The sequence below is a fragment of the Anguilla anguilla genome, chromosome 4 (genome assembly GCF_013347855.1).
Source record: "Anguilla anguilla isolate fAngAng1 chromosome 4, fAngAng1.pri, whole genome shotgun sequence".
In the NCBI taxonomy this organism is placed as follows: Eukaryota; Metazoa; Chordata; class Actinopteri; order Anguilliformes; family Anguillidae; genus Anguilla; species Anguilla anguilla.
In genome coordinates this window covers 19013319-19038072 of record NC_049204.1, presented here as the reverse complement: position 1 = coordinate 19038072, position 24754 = coordinate 19013319, and the positions used below count along the sequence as shown (strand labels likewise).

Genomic DNA, 24754 nt, shown 5'->3' with positions numbered 1-24754 from the left:
ACTGTTAGAGACGGTCTATTAACCACACTGCATTTACTCACTAATTTTAACGTTGTGACATGAATATTAGTTAACATTTTGAAGTAGTAATACTTCTACATTTGCATTATGTCAACGCTGCAGAATATTTTTGGCAAGGCAGTATGTCTTGAGAGAAGGTCTAAAAACAAAGCAAAGTGTGCTTGAAATCCAAAGGAATTCTGACCTAAAATTACTTTTATTTCAATTTGACAGATTCTGAAGGCCACACCAGTGCTGATGACAACATGGAATACTCAGACACTGAAAAGGACAGCAAACAGACACATGCAACAAACACATCTGCCTCTACAGCTGGATTGGATGAATATGATTTCAAGGATGAGGAAGAGGAGGACCTCAACAATGCACTGAAGGGCAGACCCCGCTTGAAGCGGGAGTCAAGACAGCGAGAGAAGGATTCATTTGAAAAGAACCATTTTGTGGACAACCAGGAGAGGAGCGAGTCCCCACGTACCTGCAAGTCAAAAAAGCAAAAAATATCACGCATCCAGTATCGCAGCTCTGTGAGCTCAAGCGATGAAACTTCCCCAGAGAGGAAGAGCTCTTCCACTTGTCCACTTACCATCGAAGTACAGAAAGCTGATGTGAGGACCAAAAAACTGAACCTCACTGTAGAGCAGAAAGAGAAAGGAAAATCCAATGTTAACAAAAACCTAAGCAAAAATAAAGAAAACCAAGAGCTGAAAGAGGACAGAAAGGAAAACTGCAAAGGTCTGCTCCCCTCCACGACAGTGCCTGGTCTAGAGACCCCAGAGAAGACTAGCGAAGAAGATTCCTTCAAGATGTCATTCAGCCCTAAAGACGAAGACTCTGTCCATCTCTTTCCTCTGTCATCAATCAAGTCTCCCAAGCATAACCACAGTGACAAGCAGTCTGGTCCTCTCAAAAAGGAAAATTTGAAATTGTGCATGTCCTCTGGTGACAGTCCTAGTCAGGTGGACAGCGTGAAACACAACAACCATCCGGAACTGTACAACTCATCAGAGAGCTCTGGTAGTAAAGGCTTAAAACATAAAGAGAAGAGCAAGTACCACCACAAAGATCTCAGCTGTGATGAGGAAGGAGAGAACTTGGACGATGGTGAAGATGCCTTGCAGAAGACTGACAAAGAAGGCAAAGTCATCAAGAAGCACAAACTGAAACATCAGGAGAAAGACAAGACCAAGAAGGAGAATGACAATGAGAAGGAGAAGAACAGGAAGGACAACAACAATGAGAAGGACACAAACAGGAAAGAGAATGAGACAGAGAAGGACAAACACAGACCAAGAGATACCAGGAAAGATAGCCACAGGCATCTGGAGTTTGACAGAGAATTCTGGAAAGATAACTTTTTCAAGAGTGATGAAAATGAAGACCTTCTGCTTGAGAAAAATGAAGTGCCTGAAAGTGGCTCTCTTCAAAAGGGAGCAGATGTGCCACTGGTAAAAGAGGAGAGAACAACAAAAGAAAAGCACTCTCACAGCAAAGATAAGAAGCAGAAAGAGGAGCTGGAAAAGGACAAAGATTTTAAAAAGGAGAAAGAAGAACTGCAGTGCAGAGAGGATAAGGGAAAGGAGTTGAAGACAGCAGAAGAGACAGATTGTCATATTTCCAATTGGGAGTCTATAGTTTCTGGTGTGAAGGAAGAACTGGAGGACAATCCCATCTCCGAAAACAAACTACAAGACCAACCAGAGAAGGGAGCTCGAGAAAAAACAGATAAGAGGTTGCCAGGAAGGGAGAGGGAGTCTGAAAAATTGGATAAAAAACATTCTGACAGAGAAAAGAAACAGAAAGCTGAGTACTTTGGAGACAAAAGTGAACTCCTCAACTGTATAGACAAATTGAAAGAGAGAGAAAAGGTAACATCTGGTTGCTCACATTCACCCTTAGAGAAAAATCTAAGAGAGAGTGAAAAATCAAAACCCATCTTTTTGACAAAAAAGCCAGAAGACTACAAAAAAATCAAAGAGAAAATGGATCGAAAGAGCGAGAAAGAGAAGCAAGAGAGAGTGCGGTGTCCAACAGAGAACAGAGATAAAGAGAAAAACAGCATAGATAAGAAAGGAAAAACATCTGAAAAAGTTGCAGTAGCAGATCAAGGTAAACTTGACAGAGTAAAAGAAAAAGAGAAAGACAATGAGAAAAAGAAAAAAGATAAAATAAAGGACATTACTTCCTCCAACTCAAACTTGAAAACTTTCCTTACAGAGAAAAGGATCAGTGTATGTGAAAACAGTAAGACTCCCCTTGACAAGACAAAACATAAGGAGGATATTTTAAAACCTCTGGAGAAAGATAAAAGGACTAGGGACAAAAATACTGACAGACACAGAGATGGGCATAAGGATAAGTCTCAGCAAACAAAAACCAGTAAAATAAAAATGAATGAAGCAGAGGCTGATGGGGCAAAATCAAAATCCTCACCTGCTCCTAAAGATGCTCGACCAAAAGAGAAAAGGCTTGTTAATGATGACCTCATGCAGACCAGCTTTGAGCGAATGTTGAGCCAAAAAGATCAGGAGATTGAGCAGTGGCACAGGAAACACAAGGAGAAAATCAAGCAGAAAGAAAGAGAGAGGATGAAACACCAACCAGTGGCAGAGCTCAGCAAGCTGAAGAATAAAGATAGGGTGAAAAACTCACCCAGTGAGCTGTGCCTTACCAAAGACCACCTTCGGTCCAAAAGCTCAGATGTTTGTGAGGCTCACAGCCAAGAGAAGGTGTCGAAGGAAGCCACTAGTTCAAGATCTGTATCGCTGGACACAAAAAGTGCAGCATTTGTTGGAAAGGCAGAAAGCGACAGGTCCGGCTTAATGTGCAGATCTGTGTCTGTGGTTTCAGTGGCTAGTTCAGAGGGCTCCTGCCAGACAGCAGTGCTAACACAAAGGCCCCTAGCTGAGTATGACTCCAGTTTTGTACAGGAAAGTTTAGATTCTCAGTTGTGCACCATACAGTCTTCCTTGGCTGTCCATGAAAATGAATGTGATGGTTTTCTTGATGGGGTTCCACAAAAAGGGACCTCACTGTCCAACAAGCAAGAGACCCCTTGCTCAACAGAGGATGAAGATGACAAACTTATATCCACTGATGGCAGACCTGAAAGCAGTGCAGAAAGCTGCGGGACTCCGGGATTGCTGCTCCCAAGCCTCAGTATTTGCACTGCTGATACTCCAAGAGACACTGGAGATGAAGGAACCCATTTAAGTCCTCATGTCCATCCAGATGTTAGTCTTGTTTCTGAGTCAGGCAGCCAGGATTCCGATAAAAACGAAGGTGAACGTGTCAGCATGTCCCAAGCAGATACTTCACTGCAGCCAGCCACAGAAACAAAGGAGAACAGTGTCGCTGATCTTCTGCTTGAGGGAGATGTGCAGGGTCCTCAAGGTGAAGACTCTAGAACAAAACCCTCAGTTGAGAAGTCACCCTCAGAACATATAATTATGGAAACTAAGGAGTCTCTACCTGTGGATACAAAAGGAATCTGTTCATTCCCTCTTTCTCAGCAGCAAGATTCTTCAAATGGAAAAGTATCTGACTGCTGTGGTGAGCATCAGGATGTGTGCACAAACCTCTCTGTGGATTTGTTGCAGAGACCTGAGAGTGATTCTGCACAGAAAGAAAATCCTAGCTTATTGGAAGATAGTCCCTGTTGTGCAGATAGACAATTGGAGGACCGTACAATAGAGAAGCAGTACATTGATTTGTCTAGAAGGACTAGAATCCACTGTGAGAGCAGCACAAGTCTCTCTACTGCTTCCTTTAATACTAGAACACATGGAATGGTTAACAACATTGAAAACTCTAGCCTGAATGAGCCTGAGGATGCTCAAGAAAACATGGAAACAGACAGTGTTGTTCCAAAGGACACTAAGCAAAGACTCATGAATGAATCCATGGGAGCAGGTAATCTACAGTCTGACAATAATGAATTTGCAGATTCTACATTGTCAGCGGTCATGGTATCCTGTCAAGGTGCTAAGCATCAACCGGAAGAAAATACTTTGTATGAAGCTCAAGAGAGCAAGGAGAGGAGTGGCTCTTTGGAAATTCCAGAGAATATGTGTCTTCCCATAGGAACTAGCCCTCAGGTCTGTACCATAACTGAAGTGAAGCCCGAAACATGTGAAGATATGACTGCATTTGTAGCTGCACCTGACAAGAAATTCCAACAACTGCAGCAGGATACGTTCGATTCCTCACCCAATAGCCTGCAAGGGGATTTCCCAACAGAGCACAGCAACGTTCCCTCAGGAAGTTCTTCTCCACAGCCAGGAGAAGGGGACTCTGACTCTAGTGGTGCCAAATCCAAAACCAGACTGTCGGAAGAGGATGACATACAGTTGCCCCATCCACGGAAGAGAAAGATGCATCGAGTCCCACATTCCATCCCCTCAGGGCCCACCGTCCTGCACCCTAAAGAGAGGACCCAGCAGTCTCTGGCAGCCATTGTGGACTCTCTGAAGCTGGAGGAGATTGAGCCCTACCAGACTGAAAGAGCCAACCCTTACTATGAGTTCCTGCATATCCGCAGAAAGATTGAAGAGAAGCGGAAAGTCCTGTGTAATGTTATTCCGCAAGCACCACAGTATTATGATGAATATGTGACCTTCAACGGATCCTACCTCCTGGATGGAAACCCACTTGGCAAGCTCTGTATTCCAACTGTAAGTCAAGGAAATGCATTCTTGAGTTAAATATTTCCTGAGCAAATAACATTTTTAGAAGCAATTTTGGACACTAATACTTCAGCTTAAGTTTCTTTTCGAATGATCCACAGTTACTACATTACACATTAGAAAACCAGGTTGTACAAGCTGTGTAAACATTAACTCCCAAGAATTAACTGTCAGGACGTGGACACAAGTTATTTTAATTGAATGTGGTTTAATTCAGAAATATTTGTCTTTTTCCCCCCCTGGATAACAGATAACTCCACCTCCCTCATTACTCGAACCACTAAAAGAGATGTTTAAACAGCAGGAGGTTGTTCGCATGAAGCTGCGCTTGCAACACAGCATTGAACGGGTATGTTTCCATAAGAAAGAGGAACTTTTCATCGTTAGTTTGCGGCTAATTTTGTGAATATTTTCTTTTTTGTGAAGATATTTATTTTTTTAATGAAAATAAAATTGAAAACAAAATTGTGCCAAATGGTTGCGTTTGAGTTAAATTTGGAAGTTGAAGCTTGTTGTTGCGATTGAACACCAATGCAGATTCCCATCATTTTCCCAGGAGAAGCTGATCCTTTCCAATGAGCAAGAGGTTTTGCGTGTCCATTACCGTGCAGCGAGAACACTAGCCAATCAGGCCCTTCCCTTCAGTGCCTGCACAGTCCTGCTGGACGCTGAAGTTTACAACATGCCGCAGGATGTTCAGGTTAGCAGTCCTACACACACACCTAATTGCTGTAAGTTTTAATGGTTAACTGAGCAGAACAGCAGTCTTCCAAGCTGCCATAGCCCAGGCTTGGTTGTGTTATTCAGAAATGTAGTACCATTGTAAAGTGAAGTACATTCATTCTTGATCACAAATTTGTCATGTATTTATTACATTTGATTTCAGTTTTTGTTTCTTTTTCTGACTGTTAGGGGGATGATTGCAAAACCTCCGTCCGGGACCGGTTCAATGCTAGGCAGTTCATGTCTTGGTTACAAGACGTTGATGACAAGTTTGATAAGCTGAAGGTAAGGTTTTCTGTTTTTTATTTTTTAATTGGATTGAACTTTCACAGTTCACTGTGCAGTGCATCTTAGGTCTGGATTAGCCCTGCACAACAAATCCCCCCAATCTTTATTTTACCATGATGCGATAGAAAATGGATTACATGGTATTGTTGCAGTGTACACTTTGTGATTATAAAAAGCAGGAATACTCATTTTAGAAAATGCTGCCGTGTCTTTTGAACTTTGAAAAAGGGTTTCCACAAGGACTAAATTGAAATGTCCCCTCTCAGCTGTGTACTGTACTCTCATTAAACAGACTGAGAACATGCCCCGTAAAGTGTCATAATCAATCTGTTGTTTCATATGTTCGGCCGTGATCATATGCCCCATGATGTTCCGTTAATAAATCTGGATATTGAAAATTTCTGAATATATGAGACCTTATAAAGCATTAATTGAGAATACAATTTTGAAATAAGGCAATATTTTAACTATGAATACTCTAAATGGGGGGGTATTCTGTTAACACTGAGTTTAAAATGAAGAATACTAATCATGTAAAGAGCATGTTCAGAATGTTGATTACTTGCAGAAGATGGCAGCAAATAATAGCAAATCCCTCTGGCCCTGTGCCAGATCAAAACCTAAACTCAGTTCAATCAGGCTTGACTTGGATCAGGTCCAGGCAGACTGCGGCATGGTTATGGTTAGACTCGTTTCCCCCCTCGAGCCCCAAAGAAAGGGGAACGCGGCTGGTTAACGTGTCCCACGTGGCGCTCGGTGTCTCCGCAGACCTGTCTCCTGATGCGGCAGCAGCACGAGGCGGCGGCGCTCAACGCCGTGCAGCGCCTGGAGTGGCAGCTCAAGCTCCAGGAGCTGGACCCCGCCGCCTACAAGTCCATCAGCATCTTCCAGATCCCCGAGTTCTACATCCCGCTCGTGGACGTCAGCGACGACTTCGAACTGGCCCCCGTTTGACGCCGCGGACTATGGCCGCGACATGGCACGGGGCGAGACTCAGAGCGCTTTATCACAGGAAAGTGTGCAACAGGGCCACGTGATTGCTCTTTCTAAGACCAGGAATGCTGGCAGTCCCTGTGGATGAAAAATTGTGCACATGGTAATCACAACTCAATGCCTGTCACCCACTGTGCAGTGCTCAGGTTGGTGGAGGCGGAGCAAACCTAACGACATTTGTGTTCACCCTACAGGCCACAGCACAGACAGGGTGCTGCTGCTTGTAGTGGCAATTACTGCAAGGCACTTACTGTGTAGTCACGGGCCCAGCAGTGCTGGGAGTTGCGGTCTTTGAAACCCCAAGGAGAGAGAGAACATAGATCAGAAAATAATCCCAGAGGGGTGCCTGTCATCTGCCAGAGATTTCAGAGAAGATTACTATATAATTATTGTTTTTCAGCAGTTAGTGTTTATACATGTAAGGACTGCGTTCTTAATTTTTGTAATAACTTATTTTATACAGATGTGTATTTGTAAATAGTTCTGTTATTGTATCTAACTTGTAAAAACAGTAAGAGATTAATATTTTGATTGCAAAAGTGTCTGTTTTAATGGACCAAATTTCAGCTTTTTATATCTTGTCTTACATTGTTGACCAATTATTATGCATGTCAGGGTTTTTATTTCCCCGTTTCTTCTCCCATTTTCAGCAGTCTTCTTTTTATTTATTATTTTTTACTTGTGACATTAATGCTGTGCATGCATTGCAAATTTGTACTTTTTTCAAAAACTGTACCTTTGACTGCTGTCAGGTCTACTGTGTAATTGCTTCTAAAACATTTCTTTCCTGGAGCACCAACTATGGAGACTCACCTTTTTTCCCCTTTTGATCCTGGAGTACATTTAAAATAAGTTCAATGTTGTTTCCCTACAGAAAAATGTTAGTTTTACAGTTCAAATTGAGATTCTAAAATATATTTATATTTTTACATTATAATGCCTTTGAACAATTGTTCAATAATAGTGTCTATTTTGATATTTACTTCTTATTTTTATGTACATATTTGTAATATAATTTAATATAATTTAATAAACATTATTTGTTGTGAAATGGAAAAGGGTTAATTACTTATCTTCATATTGTGTGTTTATTGTTGTGCTTTCCTTAGCTATAAATATTGTCACTTCTACCTTACAGTGAAATATGTATCCCAAACAATACAGATTTTAAAATAACAGGTAGTTGCGTATTCTTAATTAATTTTTGTGCTTCTTGAGGAAGTTCTAACGTATTTAACGACAAACGGTTTTGGTATATTGGTTCAAATTAACATGTGTATTTTAGTATTCTTGTCACACCAGTAGGTGGCAACATGCGCTTAAAATTTGTGAATGGAGACTTGTCTCGGGACAGAATTTCATTGCCACAGCACTTGTTTAGGTCATATTTCAAAAACTTTGTCTAGTACGCTTTTTTAATTAATAAAGTAACACATTAATATGACATTAAGAGGGGTTTTTTTAGTTAAGGGCCAGTTTTCTTAATCATTTAGACTTATTTGATTGAGAATTCTTGGCAGTGAACATGGTGCCCGTGTGGGTCATTTTTATACAAAGTGGTCAGATAACGTGTGTGGCTAATGAGCCACTTCCTTTTCCGGCGGCTGCTGATCTTCGATAGTGTATCCACTGAATAGGACTGTACACCTACCTTTACATTCGCTTTTCTACAAACGCTTTTCCATGCACTACCGATTTCGTTTGTTTTACACTTAATTTGCATTAAAATGTGGACCTGGAGGCTAACCATCGTAAATTAGACCCGTGAATGACCTTTTAACGCCAAGCAAAGATTCAGAACAATGCTTTAGATAAGACTACAAACAAAAAGACTTTAAATCGGGCATTTTAGCCAATAGTGCTATTGGCATGATAAAGAGTCAGCAACAAGAAGTCCGGCCATTTGAGAGTAGTGAGTTCCATTTGCCACTTCTTTGGCTTGAGCATTGGCTAGAGCCGCGGATATTACTTGTCTATATTCTTATTAAAGCACGCCTGAAAATGTAGCTTATATTGTATTTTTATGATAGACAAATATAATTCACGTTGCACCCATATGCTTAGTTAGCGGCTTTCACTTCAAAGGAAGGGGGGGAATAACGCTGCATTAGTGGATTGATGGATGGGTTTGTGAAATAATTATCCGACATTTTTCAAAAGGGGACTGCAAAGGTCTGCGCCTCTTCTATCGGATTAGTTTCAAGTTTCCTACCTGCTTTGACTGGCCGCTCTTCGGCGCGCCTTCTGTGGAAAATAGTTTGTGTGTCTTTAAGGCGCCCGACTGCCTCATTCTGGCTTTGTGCTGAGAAACTCACGCCATCGAGACAGAAGAACATCATTATGATTTCATCCTGAAAAGTGGACTGAAACAAAAATATTTCAAATAACCATTAGTTACAGCAGAAGATCAATTCAGCTTCAAGGTAAGTTTAACAATAAATGTGTTGTGCGCTTTTTGAGCGTATAGGTGTATGTTTAGGAACTGTAAATTGATGTATTTTCCCCACCAAAGCTCTAGAAAGGTATTCGTTTTGCGACTCCTGTCTAAAAGCACGAGTTAAAAGGAGGGACCCGAAGGATATCAAAGTTGTATATTAGGGTTACAATTGAACACTGACAACTTAGTTTTTCTCTTTCTGTTTTTATTCTTTTTGTGGAACGCTTGGAAACACTCGGCTCTCGTAGCAGTGCTAATCAATGTTCAGGAGGGAACCAATGTGCAGTCATGAGAAGGTTATTACTGCAATCAGAGATTTTGGCCGAAACAACGCAGTAAACACGGGGAGACTTATTTAACTGGGTGGGAGTATGTTTTTGCTCAGTTCTCGCATGCAACAGTTTCACGTGCCAAAACAGTCATCAAAATCACAATGGGATGTGACTAAAGATTGGGTAGTTTCTTTACAATTAATGTTATGGATCAGCTATAGTTTTGCCTATTCACTTTACCAAAGCGGATGAACCGTTGAACCTTGATTGAATGTGGTAACGTGTTGACAACATTGCAGTATTTATCATGGACTTTTCAGTGTGCTTGTCCTTATTGTTATTTGTGCGTTATTCAAAATAGATACAATTTCCTGCATTGTGGTCTGTGAAGAATCCAGTTAGTAGTGTGGTGAGAGCCACGAAAACATTGTACCAGATTGTCCTTTCAGTAATAATCTTTACACAGCAGAGATCAGCGAAATCAATTATCCGCAACATTATTTGTGCGAATTATTTACTGTGTTTTAGTAATAATAAAAACATTATTTAAAAAAATATATATAGGATGTTCAGGACATCAACGCCTCTCATAAATTTAAAATGATCAAAGTTTTTTTTTTTTATGAAGTAGAGTTCATCTACCTGTTGGCGTTAATAATGTGATTCCTGTCTTAACAATGTCCCGTTTATGGTTGAATTTTTAGGTTGTTTTCGCTCTCGGAGAAGCCGAAATGAGGCCTCGCCACGCGCTGATTCCAGCGTCCGCTGCGCTCATGCTCTTTCTCTCTGGGCTGTCACTGACCGCCGCCTGCAATAAAGCCCTCTGCGCCAGCGATGTCAGCAAGTGCCTTATTCAGGTGAGAAGCTGCGACCCATCTGCGTTTCAGAGTGATCCCTCTGTGCCTCAGAGTGTTCTGTGTTTTATTTGATAGTTATTTTGCATTTGCCACATGATGAAGAACACCTGGGTGTGCAGAATTGTTTTCTGCGTTGAGATTGACGCGACACTCTTTGTAACATTAGTCAATGAATTTGCTAGTGGGAGAATGTGAAAATATGAGACTTTCAAATAGTATAGATGGCCCTTAAAATGGTGGAAATCTTTTATACTATTCAAAAATCCCACAATACCAAAGGATTGAGATCTCGTGATTGTAATTTTTTATGGGTACTTGTACTCGTTCCTGTCTCTGGCTTGTCATTTTGAATACTTTTCTAACTACATGGTCTCTCTTGAATTGTGGGCTTAAGGTCTATTCTGTGTTTTTTGGTAGAATCTCAGGTATGCAACAATTTAATGTTACTAGGCTGTGGTTTACTGTTTGCAGACCTCCACCCTTTGATGTAGCACATTTGCTGTATTGATGTTCCTCAGTGTTGAATGCATGTTGTTCTGCTTTTACTACAGTGGGGTACTTCAAAGGGCAGCTCAACTAGTTTGCAAGTCATGCATTGCTCCTCTCCTATTGTCTTAAAAAGGTCTTTGCTGGCAGTCAATCAAGATTCTATATGCATAAATGGAGGAGATACGTCTGACTGGCCGTTTATAACTAACTTGCATAGCAGATCAGGAGGATTTTCTGAGCCAGCAGGAATTTGTCTGAGTGCCCGTAGTTGACCATGTATCCTGATTTTAAGTTATTTTTGAGCCACATTTTGACTAGGTATTGTGCTATTGTTTCACCCTAAATTGACAGCTCTGGCCCATAGGCGGTGGATACTGAAAGAAGATCTGTGCCATTGTGTTTAATGTTGGTGCTTCTGTTTGAGAAAACAAAAATTTCACTGATACACATTTTTTTAAATCCTTCAAGCTCTTGGCAGAAATAAATGTAAAAAATATAATTCTAAATATTACAGTGGTTGTGTAGTAATATTTGCTTGGTTATGGTTAAGGGTTGTGGATTACAGAATTGGAATAAACCGTCTAGCTGTGATGTTTTAAAGTGGATAATATCCACATATGTAACATAATATAACCCATGGAACATATTATTGCTTATTGATATTTTTGCTAACTAAGTACCCATTGCTAGTTGTACCATAAGCCAGGCTGTAGGGAAAATGGCCTGCACACAGCCTGATATTTCAAAGGTTTGCAGTGATGTGGGTCATTATGCTTTTTAACAGCAACCTGTGAATTTGTTGCCCCCACAGCGCATACTTGTTACTTCTGATTTTTCTGAGGAAACTGCCCATCAGTGATCATGCCTCATGTGGTTGTGGCCCCAAGGGCATTGTAGTAGCCTTTGGGGGCACAAGATTATGCACTGTGTCATTATTTGCCGATAAATGGATAGAGGGCTTCCAGCCTTTGTGGGTGGTGCCTTTAGGAAAAAATACAACTCATTGATGCAGTGAGACACGTCACAGGCAAAAAAATGGAGTCCAGGCTGGGCTCCTTTGGTTTAGCAGGTCTGCCTGTGCCAGCCATGCAAATGGTGCAGTCCTCCAGCTGACCTGATGTAATGATCATCATGCCTCATACTATGCAGCGGCCGGCTGCTTGAATTTGTTGGATGCCTGTATTCATTTGAAGGAGATATTTGCAGCGAAGGGCAACCTCACAAAGCTCACAGAACTGTGGTGGGAGGGGGAGGGAACAATGTCTGTATCTCGGCACGATCCAGTAACCGCTTCTGGTTATTTGGACTCTCAGTCTGCCTGCACAAGTTATGCAGAAACGTCCTCCTCCAACTCGGTGCTTATGGGGCCATAACCGGTTGGCTGTGAGTGAAAAGAAAAGCTGGCTTGACATCACGTATTTTGGAAGAGAGCTGATTGCTGTTTGCGTTTGAACTGACTGCGGAGGTCGCAGCGACAAGCACAAATGCACATAAATCAGGCATCCCAGATTGGGAGAAAAAATTGATAAAATTTAAAAAGTATTAAAGTCGGGATACAACATTGTTCCAAACAATGCCAAATGATTTTTGTCGCAGTTAGGTAATATCATTGCTTGTATAGCAAGCATGAATTGAAACCTGTATGGTAGTAAAGGGAAGGATGATGCCTGTGCATTTACAAAAGTTCTGCAGACATTATGCATCTACTTGTCATTCCAGCCAAAGATCAAAATTAAGAGATTGTCTGAGGTGGTGGGGTTTGTTGGTTCATGTTTGTTGGGTATGTTGTAAGCTTATAATATAAGCTTACAACATTTACAGCTAAGTGAGCTTATTATACCCTAGCGTGACATAACACTAAATTTAATTTTTTTAAAACTGAGGTTCCTTTTTTGTCTGAAAGGGCAGAAAGATCTTTTTTAAGCCTTGCTCTTGGTCTTCAGATACCTGTAGAGTAGAATTTGGCAGGTGATACAATACGTTTGTATTTAATATTTAATAATACATTTAATAATACATTTGCAATGTATGAAAATTTTTCACCATTTATTCAGTTGATCTGATATGCCTTTACCATGATAAATTTTGTTGTATTTATTTAGGGTACTTTTCAAGAGACCAAAAAGATTATGGCTTATGGCCTGGTATGGCACAGACTACTGCTTTCAGTTCATCGTCAAGAAACATCTAGTACTAGTACATTCAAATACCTAGTGTACTAGTGTATCTGCTAAGGGCAATAATTTGGTACCAGTGCACATGTGTAAGTGATTGATTAATCTGGGTTGGGTTCTTTCCTGAATCAAATTGCAGCTGGCTTCAATCTCAGACATGTTAGAGAAGCAACACCTGTTACAGCCGGCATAATGAACCACTTTTTACAGACTTGTACATAAGGAAGTACTTTTACTCTGTAAAGCGTCTTTGTGACAGTTCTCTGTAAAAGCACTATACAAATATAATTGAATTGAATGGAAAAAAATAGAATTTCCAACAGGAAGTAAGGGAGTACCTTTGCTACTCACATATAAGTGGAGCATGGTCACTGAAGCTACAACTAACAAATTTCAGTTTAACCACATCCCTTTTATGGTCGATACTGCATATGTACAGTGTCAATATAAAGTTTTGTCCTTTGATTGTCTTACACCCCAGATTTAAAATGCATTAAATCTGTTTCCAGCTTAATTTGTAAGCCACGGTTCTGTACTGGAAAAGAAATTCAGCAAATTTCGGGAAATTGACAAAGAATACAATACTGGAATGTCTTGTTTGGATAAGTGTCCACCCACCAAAGTTAATACTTGGTGGAAGCAGTTAAAGATGGGAGAGCTCTGAGTCAGTCTACCAACTCATAGATTTGGTGGGCTTATACATACTTTTCTCTGTGTGTCTGTGCTCATGTGTATGTACAGTATGTGTGTAGCCTAATTTCAATTTAGACTGTATACATTCTGTTGTAGTTTGTGTGGTAGAAATTCAAATTTTTATTTTTAAAAAGCCTACATGAGATTTTTTCACTGTGCCGTACTATACATACTCTACTGCCACTGCTCTATTTCATTAACAGCTGTGTTCAAGAATGATTTTGTTCACTTAATGTTGAGAACCTGTGTGAATGTGAGTAAGCACATTTCTTGACACAAATTTGCCTGTTTCATTGGCCCATTCATTTGCTTGTCCTCCTCTTATGATAATATTTCGCTTGTAAGAATAATGCTGTTCTTTAAAGCAGGTTGCAATGTGCATTGCCAGTTTTCTTTATTTTAAAGGTGCTTGTTGCAGAGCTCTGAAAAAAAATCCTGTCGTATGCCTGCATTCAAAGCTTCAGCTACTCATGAAAAATCATCTCCCTTGGCAGGGGAATTTGACTTTGTGGAATGCTGATAAATTCCCCTGATTATCTGAAAAAATCTTGAACGCATTCCCAGAACTCCATAACTCAGAGCGCTCACGTCAAATGGATTTACGCTGCCGATCCGAATCTGTGTGTTTGTGACCATTTGTGCCTGTCTCTGTCTTTGCGCGAGTGTGTTTATATATTTGCTTTTTGTGTTCGGATGAACCGCATAATTCTGAGTGGTTTGGAGAACAGCTTAACCTTGACCCTGAAGGTCATGTGATTTATGATTTTAGCGTTAGTCTGCTTATTTTGACAGTTGCTTTTGTCTCAACTACTAGCTTCTGTTATATATCAGATATATATCAGAATATAAGGAGTCATTTACAGTTTTTCATCTTTCAGATGACAATATGTATTGTTTAATCTAGATAGGAATGGAAAAGATCTTACCAATCATTATTTATTGTTATTTTTTCAATAACTTGTATTGCTGGTCATAGTATTTGGCTTATAAATGTATCTTGGAGAAACAACTTGCGGCGCGGTACCGTGTATTAGATACAATGGAGTTTTGCACATTATTGTCACAGATAATTTACAAAAATGAATTTATGCTCTTTTCATTCCTTTATTCAGGTTTTTTGCATGCTTATAAGATTAAGATTACAGAATGTTCCAAAACAGTCCTGACGTTCGTTTTTTTTTTTTTTTTTTTTTTTGCTCCTACAATTTAAATAACCCCCACGCCCACATGAGCACTTTCTCATGTGGCAACAGTTTCCTCTGTGGATGATGGGTGCCCCGAGGTGGCTGTGGTGGGGTTGGTTTTCTACAGCTGGGTGGTTTCCCTGTAGTTTCCTCTGGGTGTGTGAGTCAGTGTGTGGCTGTGTAGCCAGTCTAGGTCTGGTTCATAGAAAAATGGAACAGTCCAGAAGATCCACCCCCCCGCCACTACAGCACACTTCTAATGGCTGCCTCGCTTATCTTTCTGCATGGAGTGCCTAATTGACTCGTGATTGTAATGATCATTGAATTGAATGTTTATTATTTACTCTTCAGATGGTAATCTAAGTGGCTGTATGAGCAGTTATGGAGTCAAAGCTTGATCACTTTGGTCTGGTATTCTTGCCAAATTCACGTCTAAGCACAGTCCTTCCAACTTTCTCCCAAGTTGGGAGGTCTGAAGTAAATGTCGTAAATGTTTTCGTGCCGTTCTTGAACCGAGTGGTGACGTGGGCAGAAGATGAAAAGAATTCTTGTTTTTAAAGGCCTGGCTGATGTTTCTTGACGATGAACTGAAAGCGGTAGTCTGTGCCGTGCCAGGCCATAAGCTTCTTTTCAGTCCCTTGGAAATCGGTGTGAGTAGGCTACGGAATGGTTACCGGGCGGGACATTGCCTCGTTTCTTACATCTACAGCAAGCACAAGAGTCTCCCAAACAGCCGGCGGTCGCCGAGGCCCCTTAATTAATTGGGCGTGGCGACTATTTTAAAATACACACACGACAGATCAGCGGGGGCAAGTCTGCGCACGTTCTCTCCCAAGAGCACTTTCTCCCAGAACAGTCGACTTCTGTTGGTGTCTCAGGGAATTGTGGTTTTTCCCTTTCTAAAAATGTCTCTGACCTCAGAGTTGTATTTACCCAAAACAAGCAGCCATTGAGACAGACAGGAGGGCAAATGGCTTCAAGTGCAATAGAAGATGTTTGCTATTTGCTTATAGATCGAGTCTCTTAAATGACCGTACTTGTGGATTACAGCTTTATGCATAGTCATAAAGTTAGTTCAAGTAATGCAAAATGCACATCCATGTACGTGTCTCTTGTAGCTTCTTGGAGTACTGTTTCTTTTGTGAGTCTCACATCTGTCCTTGAGTCTGTTAGTTTTTTGTTCTTCATCCTGTTCTGAAATGAATTATACATTCCACAGTGTTTCCCCTTAAGAATATTAAGTAAAACGACATTGAGTTACTTCCCTTGCAATGAAAAGCAGGTGAATTTGTCTGGTAAATGTTTTCCGAATTCAAACGTAGTGAAGTAGTCATTCCGCATAAATGATCCAAAATGGCGCATAGCAAACCAGTACTGCTGTGTTTTCTATGTAAGTATTTTCTTTTCCAAGAACAGGAGAGCCAGGAGTTGAGAAAAGGCAGCTTTCCTCAGACGGACAGCACTGGACGTACCAGGTGTTGTCGTCCCTTGATTTTATTTCCCCTCCCCTCCTGAAATAGCTCTGACCTTGACTTTGCGGAATGCATAACCCCGTTTTGTGTTGAGTGCTCTGAGGAGAGAGGTCTGTTAGCATGAAGGAGAAAGAGAGCCAGTCCAGTTGTGTACCTTCTCCATTCATCTAGGAAAAAGATTAATGGGATATCTTCTTCTAGCTGCAAAAAAATCCAGTTGTGGACCTAGCTTAATGCAAAAGTATTTACTTCATAAATGGTACCAGCACTTATTTTGTGAATGTGTGCTTGTCTCACTTACTTGATTTGTTTAATTTATATTTTGTTATGTTGGACAATGATGGTATTCTGGATGTCATGTTGTTTATGCCATGTAATCATTATCTACAAGGCTCCAACTTGTTGAGTTTCATTATTGCGTTGTTTTCTATTTGTTTTATTAAAGAATGCTACAGTTTGTGTTTTGCTAGTGGAAAAAGAAAAGCTTAGAGGCTGTGACTGTTCTGGTGGATCTCCAAACTTTTGGTCGCTTGGAGATCAGTCAGTTAATGAGTCACTTTTGTTTGTGGGGCTGCTTTTCACAGCCAATAACATTGATCTAAATTTACGCAATAAAATACAAATATTTCTGATTTCACGGAATAGTTTGTGGTAAAGTTCTACATAAATGAAAAGTGAATTATGGCACTGAGCGTCGAGCGGTGTTTTGTGTCAGGGTGGGTGGGTGTAGTTTACACAGCTGGGCTTCTGTGGGAGTGTGGCAGTCATGTGCAGACGCCCAGCAGTGATCTCAAAGGGGCACAGGGTAGGAGGCACACTGCACTCCCCCAGAGAGGTGCGCATGCAGTAGAGTCTTTACCGTTTCCGTTCCACAAACGGCAGCAGGGCGTGGCGGACGCCGACCCGCTGGAAAGGGTCTCGGCGGTGGCAGCGGCGGTGTAGATAAGCGCCGGGCGGACCTCCTCCTCGCCCCGCGCATCTGGAACCCGAGCCTTTCTCTCCTCTCAGACCGCTGCGCCAGACAGCAAGAGGGGGTTAGCTCGCTCCAGCAAAAACGCCGCAAAGCACTCCTCCGCTCTGTAATTATTTCTAAATTCGTATGGTCCACTGGCTTCTCTCTCTCTCTCTCTCTCTCTCTCTCTGCCATTTAGTTCACTGCCCGCTGCGAACTCTCGGACATGTGCTCGAGGTGCTTCTCTTACTCCACTCATGTTTTAGTGCGTGAGGCTGGCTTGCGGTTTAAACGAAACGTTAGCTCGCACACGCCGTCCCATTTCCTTTTTATGTTTTCTGCGTTTTTGTGTGGTATGTATTAGCATGTCAGTCTGACACGGGTGCGGGTGCTGAGTCCCAGCTGTTGTGTGTGGGTTTAGCCGTCTTTCCATCAAGTCGTTTACGTTCTGTCCGTGTTTGGGTTTCCAGCGGTTGCTCTGATTTCATGGTGGTTTTTATGCTACTTGTTCTGCCTTTCTCTGGTGCTTGTGTGATTATGCACAGGATTTATTGGTTTATCCTTGCTGTATCGACTTATATGTACACAGGTAGTAAACGCAAATGTGAAAACCAATTTGAAATTACTTCATATGGCTTTGGGCCATCACACGAGATGTAGTCTACAAGTATTTGGAATTGTCCAGGAAGAATACGACATCTTTTCCATGAGGAAGTCATTTAGAAAGATGCTTCTTTTATGGATGTGGATACATTTTTCAAGTGTTTTTACAGAATGTCCAGAATAAATGCTTGACTGTGACTGTGAGAGTCATAAAATTAATGGCATTTGTATGTTGCAATGTTTATACCGTTAGGTGACTAATCCTGCTCTGTAGACAGGAACATTGTCTTCTTGAAAGACATCCCTTTCTGCAGGAAAGAAGTGCTTTAATATGGGCAGAATAACAGTATCATTAAGTAGCGATTGACCCAATATTGTCTTCTAACGATACTTCTGAACTACATAACCCATATGAGATTCTGATGTCACAGCCCTGGCCTGTATCTGTGTCTGTTTGCTCTGTCTGTATTGGTCATTATTGTGACATCGTGTTTGCTGTGCAGGAGCTGTGCCAGTGCAGACCGACAGACGGGAACTGCTCCTGCTGTAAGGAGTGCATGCTGTGCCTGGGTACGCTGTGGGAAGAGTGCTGCGACTGTGTGGGTGAGTGTGCCGTGTCCTCGCCCTTCAGATACAAGGACTGGCTCTACAGCAAGTTTCGTTTTGATGTCCAGTGATACCCAGTAAATACTTTTGGCTTTTCATTTCCATTTGGTGCATATCCTGTAATCCTTTTCTTTTATAGCATCTCATGTTGGTTTTATTTCCTCTAGTTCTGTTGGGTTTGTTTTTACAATACTGACTGCTTTGCCTGGAAATGGTGTAAATACAGCTGTTGGTCTGAATTTGAATGTGGAGCACTTGGATCAAAGCAATGTATCCTTAGTCAGTCAATCAAAATATTTGGTAAGACACTTCTTTACAATCGAGTTGTCATGGACTTTTTTGCCTCAGAGGAAATTTAAAACAAAAGTTGTAGACAAAGCATAAAAAGTATTCCCTGACCTCAGAAAAAGACACTAGTTTAATCAAACCACACACTTACAATTCCATTGGATTATATAACCATTTCATTCCATAGTGCAGAGGGCTTAGAGGTTAAATGCAGCCCTGTTTGAGTATTGTGTGTATATAAGTCCTGCCGCAGTGTTTAGTTTGTGGTGTAGGGGATATGGATATTCGCTACGGAATACACTAGAATGAACTTCTGTCAGCAGCGCACTTAAAATGTGCCAGGAAGTTCTTTCATTTTACTGGATGATGTTATATGATTCACATTATGTTCAGCCAGTGACACATCTGCCGAGCCTTCCTATATGATTGGTACTGATTTGATCCAGTTGATCCATTTTCAGAAGGCTGATCAGTTTAGTTTTGATTAGTAAACTTGGAAAGGTGTAATTTGCTTGTTTAGTTATCCATGAAGTTATGAGTACTAATGTTTGTCCAAATACTCAATAAATCTCTGATTTGCACAGGGGCTTCTGACCAACAAGTAATAATTAAAATAAGGTGCCTGACAGATTAATAACCCTTGTATCATCATTTTACTGAATTTCCTTTTAAGGGAAAATAGGTTTCTAAAGTTACAACTCTCTTCATTAAAACAGTGCATTCAATCTACCATTGGTGATTAACCTACTGTTGGTGTTAATTAATATTTTCCTAATGAATTTGTTTTGTTACGCATATATGCATATATATTAGCAGTTTTTCAATGTACACGGTAAAAGTTGGGGAAGAAAATGGGAAATCTTTAAGGAAGTACTTTTATGATGAGTGCTAATATTGTTTAATAAGGTTAGGGTCTCCAAGACTAGAACTTCATGCATTTGCTTCTTGTTTGTATACAGTCCCTAATGGGCATGTAAGTGTTTTTCAGCAAGAAACAGAATCCAAACCAGGCAGAAGTAGTGTATTCAGTCTGGAGATCATGCCAGATACCTTTCCATGATAAGCTGAATGTGAATCATTCGGTTCTGTCTCTCCTCTGAGGGGAACATGCAGCTGGATGTGGTGTTTATTGTATTGGTGAGCTCTCTGTGTGCCTTAAAGTTATAGCAATTGATTTTATTTTCAGCTGTGCAAGATTCACTTAATCAAAATGGTCCAAGTGCATTAAAATGTCATCCATCAATCATATGGGTGTGTCGGAGTAATGTGTGGACTATATCTCTAGACTCTTCCCTTGCTTTCTCATTTCGTTTTTTTTCTTTCTCTCTTTCCCCCCTTTCTCTTCGTCTCCCGATTCTTTTCTTTCTTATTATTCACTCTTTTTGTCTGTCTCTTGGTCATCATATCCCTTCTCTTGCTGCAGGAATGTGCAATCCTAAGAACTACAGCGACACACCGGCCACCTCCAAAAGCACAGTGGAAGAGCTCCACCGGCCAATCCCATCGCTCTTCCGCGCACTCACAGAGGGCGACGCCCCCATCAACATGATGGTGGTCTCCTTTCCTGTGGCCGAGGAGCTCTCCCATCACGAAAGCCTGGTCTCCTTCCTGGAGACGGTGGACGACCCGCACCAGAACGTTTCGCTGCCAGGCAACAGCATTCACGCTCGCTATGACGGCACCCAAGGTAGGTGTGGTCACAACCCTGAAGTATTCAGTATTCCACATACAGGATTTTGCTGGGTCAAGAAAATGATGTTCATATGCAGTTTATAATTATTACATAAAACAGAATGCATTTAAGATTTTCCAGATTGGTAAGATATTTTGGTTAAGAACATAACCACTCTCTTCCACTGTTTTAATTAAGACCAACGTTCACTTGGCTGGATGCCAGTGCAGACTTAATTAGAACCATGTGACATGGCCACATACAAGGCCAAGGATTTCCAGCTGCTCTTGTTAATTGGCACATTTTAGCAGCCACAGGAGGTGCGGTTTTTGGAAGAGGTAGTACTTTGGGAGGTATTAGCCTTTTAAGGTTCACTTTTACACTTTCTGACAAGATGTGAAATGCCTGTATCTTCCTCCTCCCAGCTCAGTGATTGGGTATACCAAGACTAGGGACATGCAAGAGACAGTCAGTGGAGTGGAATGGATTTGTTACAGCACATGTATATGGAAGAAATATAAAATGGAAGCAAGGTATTCTTTTGTTAGGCTCATAACAACTATAAACAAAACTCTTAACCTGACCAAGCCTCATGCAAAATCATAGTCTACCTTGGAACAGACACCAGTAAGCACAGACTTGATACGGTTCAGATGACTGGAAGGGTTTAATATGGCTTCAGCCCAATAACGGCTGTTAAAGTAAGTCAAGAGGCTGAGAAGCTGTGAAGGGAAGCAGGGGCCCCTTGCATCCGGAAAACACACCTGCATACCCGGGACAGAGGTGTGTCCACCTGGGAAATCACTAATCAGAGGAAACATTAGACCCCCTGTAACATGAACATCAAATAGTGGCTTGTTCTTTTCATTTAATGAAAAAATAATGAGTTGGAAGGGGGCTTATTAAGCGTGCCCGTGAGAACCCGTGGATGTGCCTGCAAACTACTTTGGTGTCTTGTCTAAAAAGCCCATTAGCTCTCTGAGAAATCATCCATGCATGCACCTCAAGCGGCCCACATAGTTTACATGCAGTGTTGCGCTCCAGTTGGGCCCAGGGCTGGTAAAATGATCCTAATTGATTTGGAACTGGATTTATTTCCTCTCTTCCTTCCAGATTGGAGCTGAACCCATGACCTCTGCTCTGTTTTCCTACTGAAAAGGACACTCATTAAAGAGCTCTCCAACAGAGAGGGCTTTCCAGTTATAGTCTTAATAGACAGCCCTGACCACAGGCTCTTTCCCTTACTCCTTCCTTTCTTTCCATTTCTTTCCTTCCCTTTCTCTTCCTTTCTCCCCCGATCCCTGCCTACTTCATACACACCTAATTATTTTATGCTAATGATAGTCTTTCTCCAACATTTAGCATGTTTACATTTAGAATCGGTTTAAAAAATATTATCTGATTGCTTTCCCACTAAAGTGATAGGTCCATTTTAAACTGAAGCAGCGCTGTTGAGTGGAAAGTCTTGTTTAATTTGTTAAGGAATTGGCAATCCTCCCTGTTTAGTTTTGCTTTGTGGATTAACAAGTCAGTCTCTATTTACTTACAGGCACAAATTTAGTTCTCCTAATTGTGGTGGCCAAAAGGGGGTAAACGACTATTTGTCAAATGGTTTTGTATATCTTGTCAAGCCAGTCTTTTAAAAATAGGGGTAGGTTTTTATAGGCCTAGTGATATTTTTCTAGAAGTTCAGAAAAAATATTTGAATTCCTCTTTGGGTACTGTAGCTCTGTACTTTAGGAAATGGAAAAAGACATTAATTGAACTGGTGGACCCTGAAATTGGTCTCTAGGCAGTCATTTTCAAGCCCAGGCCTTACTACTTTCCTGTGTTTGTATGGACTGCCATGTCATAAATGATCTTGGAAAAAAAAAATGTATACTGTTAGCCTCACTACTACCGTCTATGAGAATGTAAACCTCGAAGTGTGCCATTGTGAAGCCAATAGATTAGTGGTGGATGTCATGGTGATTTGTATGGCAGAAGCTGTATTTTGTAGCATCATAAAGTCCCATTAATTACGCATGAAGCAATACACTTAATCAAACTCCTAAATTTGATGTCCAGTGAGAATTTGTGAAAGTGTCTTGCAATTGCTTAGACATTTTTCTTAGCTTAAGTACTTTAATTAGAATAAATCACTGTTAGCTTGTATTTATAGATATTTAATGGGACCTTAATGTAAAGGGTTAGTCTGTTCTGATGTCCAGTTAAGATTCTTTGAACACAGCTGAGTACAGCTGAGGGGGATTGATATTTATAGTGGTACATAACAGGCTGTGTAACAGTGCTACTGTGCTTGCTGTTCATTGATGAGTTTATTCCTGTGCTTTTCCCCGACTCAGATAACCTGTGCACAGTGGTGTACTTTGACGACTGCGTATCAATCCGCCAGTGCAAGCTGTACTGCGAGTCCATGGGTGGCTCCAAGTACCGCTGGTTTCACAACGCCTGCTGCGAGTGCATTGGGCCCGAGTGCCTGGACTACGGCAGCAAGGCTGTCAAGTGCATGAACTGTCTCTTCTGAGGCCCGTGGACTGGTTCTCCTGGAGAGCTGCGCGTGGGGGCACCACAAGGGAGTGCCGTATTTTGACACAAGAGAGGCGGACGGGGCAAGATGGACCACGGTTGACATGCATAAGTGTGCTTCAGTTTTGCGATGTAAAGTTACGAGTATTTGCCCTTGCCAAATTATTTTGTATTTTTCTATATTTTTCCTGTACATTTTTGATATTTTTATAGGTTTTCTCCAGAGATGTATAGTGTTTTCCCCAGAAGTCGACCTTGACAAAGTCAATTCATTTTTTAATATGTCCACACATGCCAAATAAAAGATTTTGGTGACTGTCTGAAGAGTAAATCATTCTAAGGTGCATCTACATTGAAATTGAAATGCTTTTGTTTTATAAATGGCTTTAAAGTCTTAATATCTTAGATTTTATTTCATTACAATTTATAGTAATTGGGATGTTGTTTGTCCAATCTTGAGTTTCATAATCGTTTTGAAATGGTGTTCTTAACAGCAAATTGAATATGTGCCTGGTACAATCTACAGCAAACTGGAACAGAAGATCTTGTAATGGGTCAAAGCTGGGGTGTGCCAAGCACTGCAAGGAAAAAAAAACACACATAATCCAAAGTAAAATCTGCTCTTTGCCACAGAGCAGAAAAGAAACTCCACTGCCATAGAATAATTTAGCTGTAATTGCTTGGAGCTAGTTGTGTTTGTTTCCAATACTTCATGCCTTAGCAATGCATATTAAATGTGAAGCACATTTGGTTGTGTTTATGGGTGGAAGTTGGCAGAAGGGTAGAGGCTGTCAAAACAATGCACCGTTGGACAAACTGCAACCTTGCCCTCTGCTCTGATGTCAGCAGCGACGAGCCATTCCCTGTGACACACAGGAAAATGCAAAAAAAAATATATATATCTCTCCCTGGGTGAACATAACTATGGTTTATCTTCCCGCTTGCATATGCAGCTTATAATTTGGTTCTTACACCCTTATACCTGCTCAGTAGCAGTTGCGTAATAGCCTCACAGTTCTGAGCTTGTTTTAGAACAGAATAGCAACCAGTGATCCCTTAAGTGTTGTAAAACAGCTTATGTGGTCTCACAGCTCTGTGGTCTCACAAGTCATTTGTATTTGGACTTAAATGTAACCGGGTGGAAGAAAATTATGAAAGAAAATGTGCATCTTTACCATGTACAAGCAAAAGCATTTCAAAAACATTCTGGAGTGTAGTGTAATTGTGCCAGACAAAGACTATGCCCCCTGGTGTTCTGAAAGGACAATTGAATCAGTACATTAATCCATGCATGATTGCATACAAAAATGTTAAATATACGATCTTTGAAAACGACAAACACTGGCAAACTCATTCATAAATACCGGTTTTAAATATTTTTTCAGCTATTTGTTTTGAATACAGAATTAAATATACCCTTTCCCCTACATGTGTTGCTAAAATGAAGTGCTATAACCATCAGTGTATAAGTAAATTCAGTTTCAATTCAGAAAATGTATTAAATTTCAATTAATGAATTGAAAAATATCTATCATGATCTATGGGATTTTGAATTAATTGGATTTCAAGTAATTTCCTGAGCTGACTGAATTGAAATGGGATTGACAGCAACTTTGGTGAGCGCACAGGTTAGCAAGTGTATTTTTCCCAAGTGTTTAGCTGAGAAATAAGTTTCAAGTGTTTCTGTTGGCCCTTCAGTCAGCCATTTTTTCATGACTTCACACAGGACATGCAGGACTTGTATGGACTTGGCTCACAGGTGTCCCAGTACAGGCCAATCAGCGTGTCCCACTTTTGTGGCAAGAAAAAGACACAAAAG

At 40.9% G+C, this 24754-nt stretch overlaps 2 protein-coding genes across 5 annotated transcripts in view; both read left to right on the top strand.

The window, feature by feature from the left end:
- Positions 1–7765, top strand: part of LOC118226400 (ankyrin repeat domain-containing protein 12-like) — a 29930-nt gene extending 22165 nt beyond the window's left edge. For 3 of the 4 annotated variants that reach the window (XM_035415991.1, XM_035415989.1, XM_035415990.1), the window contains 5 exons: positions 235–4691; positions 4954–5052; positions 5260–5403; positions 5616–5711; positions 6483–7765. In XM_035415991.1, coding sequence (XP_035271882.1) covers positions 235–4691; positions 4954–5052; positions 5260–5403; positions 5616–5711; positions 6483–6668 — 4982 coding nt within the window. In that variant the 3' untranslated portion in view covers positions 6669–7765. Of the gene's footprint in view, positions 1–234; positions 4692–4953; positions 5053–5240; positions 5404–5615; positions 5712–6482 lie in introns of those variants that run through there. The other variant, XR_004765034.1, reaches the window with a different exon arrangement.
- A 503-nt stretch (positions 7766–8268) lies between these two features.
- LOC118226402 (twisted gastrulation protein homolog 1-A-like) lies at positions 8269–23255 on the top strand. Its single transcript, XM_035415995.1, has 5 exons — positions 8269–9130; positions 10121–10273; positions 18344–18443; positions 20158–20421; positions 22752–23255. The coding sequence occupies exons 2-5, from the start codon at positions 10148–10150 to the stop codon at positions 22931–22933; spliced, it is 672 nt and encodes a 223-aa protein (XP_035271886.1). The 5' UTR covers positions 8269–9130; positions 10121–10147; the 3' UTR covers positions 22934–23255.
- Positions 23256–24754: the final 1499 nt, after the last annotated feature.

What these genes read in the sequence shown, in the direction of transcription:
- LOC118226402 (XM_035415995.1), top strand. Translation starts at nt 10,148, where the DNA reads ATGAGGCCTCGCCACGCGCTGATTCCAGCGTCCGCTGCGCTCATGCTC. An exon ending in TCAGCAAGTGCCTTATTCAG is followed by an intron (nt 10,274 to 18,343) that starts GTGAGAAGCTGC and finishes TTTGCTGTGCAG; the next exon opens with GAGCTGTGCCAGTGCAGACC. An exon ending in AGAGTGCTGCGACTGTGTGG is followed by an intron (nt 18,444 to 20,157) that starts GTGAGTGTGCCG and finishes CTCTTGCTGCAG; the next exon opens with GAATGTGCAATCCTAAGAAC.